Source organism: Gymnoscopelus braueri (assembly GCF_963280865.1).
Source record: "Gymnoscopelus braueri genome assembly, chromosome: 17".
In the NCBI taxonomy this organism is placed as follows: domain Eukaryota; kingdom Metazoa; phylum Chordata; class Actinopteri; order Myctophiformes; family Myctophidae; genus Gymnoscopelus; species Gymnoscopelus braueri.
Window position 1 is genome coordinate 21,410,439 of NC_137617.1, and position 6,634 is coordinate 21,417,072.

Sequence of the window (6,634 nt, forward strand, 5' to 3'; positions counted from 1 at the left end):
TCAGGTCTGCCTTCAACAATGGCTAATTGCCCTCCCTTGCAAGCCAGCACTAGACCTGGGCCAGCTAATGTTACCCGTTTTCGTCATTATTGTGACAAGCTTCGCAGCCACAACACTAACTACGGGTTACCTATATCAGTTACCTAGATTGGGGCCGTTTGACATTTGAAGCCACGCATGATGGCATGGCAAAAATGGATGTCAAACACTAAGCAGCCATGAACTACCGTTAGCTAAAAGGTAGTGGCATGGTTGCTATAGGATTGTACTACGTTCAGGGTTTATATAACGCATGTGATCATAGTGCTTTTAACAGCCATAGGCTGATGATGATAACCTGTCACAATAATAGGTGGTGTATGCATGTCGTTACGATCTAGGATGTGCAACCCGTTACCCAACAAAATAAAATACGTATTTCACAGAACGACACAGAAAAGGAATACTTGTTTTTAAAACTCTCAACTTGGCGTACAAACGTCAGCGTTCTGTACGCTTACACTTTTTATAAACGTATCATTTATAGTCGTTATAGCACAAGAGCCTCTTGTGCTAAAACAACTATAAATGCTACGTCAATGCTAAGGCTAAGTGGCTAAATTGGCTCTAGCAGCTAGGCTACAACTGCAGGTTTAGTAACGACGTTATAGTTTAGCTCGCGCACGGCTCTGGCATTTCACATTACTTGGGTTGCATCAGCAAAAATAACCCGTTAAAATTTACAGTCGACGGCGTACAGCTGCGTATGCACCTACATAACCAAACGGTGACGCAGTTTGTGTGTTATATTATATGGAAGGTGGGGGGAAAACAGTTTGTACTCACCCCAGGAATCACATATGAAGAACAGCTAACGTGCTAGGCTAGCTGTGCTAAAGTGCTTCAGTGCGATATTTCTCTGAGCTTTTTGAGGCATTCGTCGTCGAGGGCTACGAGAACTAAAGCGACGCCTGAGCTAGGATTGATTAATCAAGTAAGTGGCGAGAATAAACGAAATACACTCTTTCATAAGCTACTTGGTTCGTAGATAAGTACTAACGTTGCGTTACGGCGATAGTGTGTCAACCTTCCTTTTTTTTATGTGCAGAAGATTTTTTTTGAATTTCAAAGCGCTGTGGAGTCAGTTGGCTGACGGGCGGCCATTTTGCTGCTCAGCGTGAAGTGTCTCCAATGGGCAGCTAGAGGCGACTGAGAGGAAGCCCTGTGACTGGCTGCTGGGCTGTACCATTATGACTGTACAGTACTTGAGTAAATGTACTTAGTTACTTTTTACACCACTGCTGAGAGGAGACCCTGGGCAAAAAGACCACTGTGGATGAGGTTATAACAGTTCTAAAGGCAGAGAGGCTTGATGGAAGAAGTACTCACATGCTTTACTTAAGTAAAAGTGTCAATTACTGTGATGTAGAAACAAACACTCTAATACCAGTAAAATTCCAGTGTTCAAAATGTACTTGAGTGAAAGTACAAAACTTAATGTACCAAAAGTAAAAGTACTCATTGTGCAGAATGTCCCATTTCACAAGTTCAAAATGTATACAAATCTTTTGAAAATAACAGATCTACAAGCTCACAATGCCACGCATAGGCCTAATCTAAATCTGAAAAGTATCTAGTAACTAAAGCTGTCAAATAAAATTGTAGTGGAGTAAACGTACAATATTTGCCTCTGAGATGGAGTGGAGCAGAAGTAAAAGTACTGAAAATTGGAAATACTCCAGTAAAGTAAAAAAATACCTTAAAATTGTACTTATAAGCACAGTACTTGAGCAAATGTACTTAGTTACTTTACACCACTGCTGAGAGGAGACCTTGGGTAAGACCACTGTGTGGATGAGGTTATAACAGTTGTATAGACTGATGTTGATTGTGACTTATGTTATAGCATGGCTCCCAGAAAGAAAGTAGCAAGGACAATCAAATCGGTGGAGTATGTAGATTCAGAAGAAGAAGAAGAAGAGGAGAATGACACTGGGACAGCATGTGAACCCACTGAAGAAGACACAGAAAAGAGGAGAGAGCTCGAAGGAGGCGACAGAGGGAGTAAAAAATACATTGGAGCTCATGTTCGCATTAAAGGTATGTTTACGTTATGAATCACTAACACAATGCACATTGCACATCTATGATATTGCAGCTCTTGTACTGAAGAGTTAAATGCAACATTGTGTGACAGGGATAGTTCACCCAAAAGATTACTTATTTTCTATCAATTACACACCCCATGAAGCCTTGAATTCATGGAGTTTTTTTTGTGTAGTCGCATTCCTACGCCAATAATTTGATGACCGGCGGAAATATGCTAATGTTTCCGGTAGGAGACTCTAAGTTGACATTTATTGGCTTAGGAATGCGACAAAAATCTCCATGAATTCTAAGGGTGTGTAATCAATAGGAAAAAAGTCATTTTGGGTGTGAACTATCCCTTTAACTTACCATTACTTAACCTGTGCTCTGTCCTTGTGATCCATAGATGGGATGTGGAAAGCAGTGCAGGCCTGCACAGATCTTGGTGGCCGTAGTTTTGCTCTCTTCCTGGGCTCCCAGCGGGCGTGGACGAGGCCTCCCTTGAACCCCACCGCAGCAGCCAAGTTTCAAGAGCAATGTCAACTTCAGGGGTTTGACCCAGCTCACATTCTGCCACATGGATCCTATCTGATGAACTGTGGGTCTCCTAAATTAGGTGTGTGTGATAGATACTGTGCCATGACTCTCCTCTCTCCCTCTATGCTTTTTAGGGCTCCCCAGATAATTGTGCATGTTATTTAGCTATTTTAGTTTGCACAAATAAAACTGTGTGCGTGCATGCGTGCATGTGCGCACATTTGTGCGCGCGTGCGTGAAAAGTCACAGGGCAATGGAGGGAAAGGCTATGATAAAGAATGCTGATCATTAATGCCTTGTGTTAATTATTTTTGTACAGGGCTAGACTGGGAACACAAATCAGGGTGGGAATGTAAATGACAGCCTGTCCAAATTGACACAAAATAATACAGTAGTTAGAACAGGCAGCCAAAGTGTGGAAACCAGCTGACCAGTCGGTCTATGAAACTGATACAAACTAGACAATTTTGAGATATTGTAAAGTGTGGTTGCGCCACCACAAGTCATGGGTTGTTGTAGCCATCGGTACCTGAGGAAGCCGCAGGGGAAAAATATGTTTCTATGACATACGGGTAAATGTTTCACATTTGTGGGCCCCCCAATGGTCAGAAGTGAAAGCGCTTTTATAATAAATCGGTATATATTTTTATCACATGACTCCAGAGTTCATTATGTAACACTTGTTGTCAGGTTTGGACAGAATCTGTAGGATTAGCAACAAAAAAGTGTTTTAATTTAGTTGTATTTTTATAGCAGAAAATATAGTTAGGTGGAAATGGGTATGGCCTATATAGGCAGTTGTGTCATGAACCAAGGAATTCAGGGAAGAATACATTTTGAGTGTATGACCTACGGTTTAAGACGTGGCCTACTGGCAGTATGCAGACTGTGCTCAAGGAATTGTGAGATTAGCCGTGGAGACACACACAGACATACACACAGACAAACAGGGCCGAAAACATGATCTCCGGCCTGGCAGAGATAATAATGGTCATACAATATTGACAGGGGTAAAAGTGTCAATATAAGATGTTTTAACATTAGGACATATATAATTGATATTCATGTTAACAATGTCTTACACAATAATCAGGGGAATACTTTTTGTTGCCTATCATGATGCAGCCACATCTCTCTCTCTCATTCTCTTGCACATCTTTATCTAACCTTTGGATACTACATCTTGCCCACATTTCATTATGACTGTGTCCTATGTTCTCATTTCACCATGTCCTGGTAAGCATGCCATGTTGCATGCCAAAGTAATTATTCTTTTGCAAAAGATAATGATCACAGTACTTATGCATGATTATTAGTTTTGATGACTAAGACTGTATGGCAGTAGGTTTTCCGATGACAATATTTCATTATTGCTCATATTGAATTTACAATCCATATAATTGTACTCAATTAATTGTGCATCTCCACATATTCCATGCAGATGTGTTTGAGAAAAGCCGGGCTATGCTGATAGATGAGCTGGGTCGGTGCAATGCCCTGGGCCTCCACCTGTACAACTTTCACCCTGGCTCTTCTCTAGGCACCATCACCACCATGGAATGTGTGGAGAAGATCGCCGGGGCCATCAACCACGCCCACCAGCAAGTGCCTACTGTGGTAACAGGTATTATAGAGTAGTTGGAGGTAGAAGGTACAAAGGCAAAAAGAGGTAACATATTCCTCACTGTCAATTGTGATCCTATTCCTTTTTGAAAAGACATTCTGTATGAGGATCACTCACTCAAACTGAAGGTAATAGAAAAGGTGCATTAAACCTGTATTCATCTTATATATATCTCTCTCTCTATTCTCTTTATTTTACTGTTGTGTTTTCAGTGATAGAGAACATGTGTGGCCAAGGCCATACTGTAGGAGGCAAGTTCTCTGAGCTGAGGGACATCATAGACCGGGTGAGAGACCAGACCAGGGTAGCGGTATGTCTGGATACCTGCCATGCCTTCGCTGCAGGTGAATGAGTGAACCCTGAAATGAATCCCTCTGTATCTGCCTCTATAAGTTATATATATATATAAGTTAGCTAATTGAATTTTAGTTTGAAGCTAGAAGTGCCATTCTAAAATGATCATTTTCAGATAACGATTTAGTTTCCCCCTAAAATTGATATGTAATAATTAGTAATGGAACTACATTTGCAGCCTCAAAAACCAGTGCTACAGAGACTCAATCTGGCATTTTGCCACGTATTTGTCTAGCTCTGAATGATCTCTAATGTCGTACCAGGATATGATCTGGCTGCTGAGAAAGGGGTGAAGAGTGTGCTGGATGAGTTTGATCAGACAGTGGGACTTCACTACCTCAAAGCCCTTCATCTCAATGACTCCAAAGGTACACTAACAAATGATTTCTATTGAGTTTCTTACATAAAAACAATATCAGTTTATTTATTTAGACAATTTATTATGTGAGAGGTTCGTCTGGTCAGCACATGTTAGGGGTTATCTGTGGTGTGGTGTGGGTACCTGTAGGCCTGTCTGCAATGACGTGGAACCAGCTCTCCGCGACCACTTCACTTGACCAACTCAGGCAGTGGTGTCCAGCTACAAACTTGCGTACGTGGAAAAGAGTTCTTCATAATTGGTAGAATAGGATCCATACTCTACAAGAAAATGTGGGATTGTACAAAAGTTGCATGAATTCTCTGCAACTTGCAATAATGTACTTGATGCGTAACATTAGTAAACTCCACAATAGTGGTTCTCAGCTCTGGTCCAGGGGATGTAGACTACTAGCACCAGAGAAGTTTATTGCATTCACCTGGTATCCCAGGTATAAAAACCTTCAGTATAACTCTGGGTCCTCCCACACCGGAGCTCCTCTAAGTACTAGACTCCTCCTCCTCAGTGTTCCTGTACATCTGTGTGATTGACAGGTGCGCTGGGCTGCCACCTTGACCGCCACGAGGACATCGGTAAGGGAAATATCGGAATTGCAGCATTCCAAGACATCGTTAACGAACCAAGACTGGACAACATCCCTATGATTCTTGAGACCCCTGGACGGTGAGTGGGCTGAAGGGGGACAAAGGGTCATACTCAGAGGTCATGGTGTTTTAATGTTCTTGTTTTCTGTCTTACGCTTATGATTTTCTGTACGTACAGTGTTTTGTATGTAGGTCTGAGTCTGTTGTTGTAGTCTGTTGTTGTTGTAGTCTGTTTTCAATAAATGATTGGGAAAAAAATAAGTAGGGTACCAAACTTTTGGGAAGAAACTACAGCTGAAGGAGTGGTAGAAGTCCCCTTTCCATGAATTTATCCTAAAAACCCAGTCTTTATATATTATAAATATATATTTAACCTTAACCACTAATCAGGATGCAAAGCTTATTATAAGGCATATTACATTATTGAATGGATGTTGATGTGTTGTGTATGCATTCCCCACAGGTCAGGATTTGAATATCCAGAACAGATTAAGCTTCTGTATTCCCTCTGTGACAACGAATAGGAATTAAAATACTATGAGCACAAAAATGTCCTCTGCAAATCCACTGGGTGATGGACAAGGACCATAGAGGATGGATGGATCAAAGACTGTTTACTTCCAGAATTTGCTTTGTTTTTCAAAAAAAAAATATTTATTTTCCTTTTAAAAAGGAGTTGTTAATAATAAATGTTAATAATATCAATAAAAGTGTATAATGCACATTTCTTACACCCAAAGTGCTACATTAATTAACAGAATAAAACCAGTCAAATGAATACCAACGTTCAGATAACTGATTTATTGATAAATGGCAGTGACTGCCTTTAACCAGTAGATGGCAGTAGGAGTGCATGAATCCCTAGGCCTCATTCCAGAAAGCACTGGAAAGGATGTGAGGTATGACAATACATGTTTGTCCCCTAATAAGGACAAAAACAAAGGTTCTATACTAAAGCATTTCACCAGCACATCTATCCCAGACCTTTAGGCACCTGTAAAAAAATATGCATTTGTTATCGACATTGAATAAATGTATAATTATAAATATATAAATATTAATTTTTACAGCCTACTTGACCTAGTACTG

At 40.6% G+C, this 6,634-nt stretch overlaps 2 protein-coding genes across 5 annotated transcripts in view; one reads left to right on the forward strand and one right to left on the reverse strand.

Moving 5' to 3' along the window:
• Window positions 1–1,178, reverse strand: part of tnrc6ba (trinucleotide repeat containing adaptor 6Ba) — a 23,423-nt gene extending 22,245 nt beyond the window's left edge. For all 4 annotated transcript variants that reach the window (XM_080455911.1, XM_080455910.1, XM_080455909.1 and 1 more), the window contains exon 1: window positions 826–1,178. The gene's annotated coding sequence lies outside the window, so the exon portion shown is untranslated. The remainder of the gene's footprint in view (window positions 1–825) is intronic.
• On the forward strand, window positions 839–6,323 carry LOC308105271 (putative endonuclease 4). The gene is made up of 8 exons (XM_080455914.1): window positions 839–973; window positions 1,886–2,079; window positions 2,474–2,683; window positions 4,046–4,228; window positions 4,441–4,572; window positions 4,846–4,950; window positions 5,495–5,624; window positions 6,009–6,323. Exons 2-8 carry the CDS (start codon window positions 1,887–1,889, stop codon window positions 6,067–6,069), a joined length of 1,014 nt encoding a protein of 337 aa, XP_080312040.1. The 5' UTR covers window positions 839–973; window position 1,886; the 3' UTR covers window positions 6,070–6,323.
• The last annotated feature ends 311 nt before the right edge of the window (window positions 6,324–6,634 follow it).

What these genes read in the sequence shown, in the direction of transcription:
- LOC308105271 (XM_080455914.1), top strand. Translation starts at nt 1,887, where the DNA reads ATGGCTCCCAGAAAGAAAGTAGCAAGGACAATCAAATCGGTGGAGTAT. An exon ending in CTGTGGGTCTCCTAAATTAG is followed by an intron (nt 2,684 to 4,045) that starts GTGTGTGTGATA and finishes TATTCCATGCAG; the next exon opens with ATGTGTTTGAGAAAAGCCGG. An exon ending in TCATCTCAATGACTCCAAAG is followed by an intron (nt 4,951 to 5,494) that starts GTACACTAACAA and finishes TGTGATTGACAG; the next exon opens with GTGCGCTGGGCTGCCACCTT.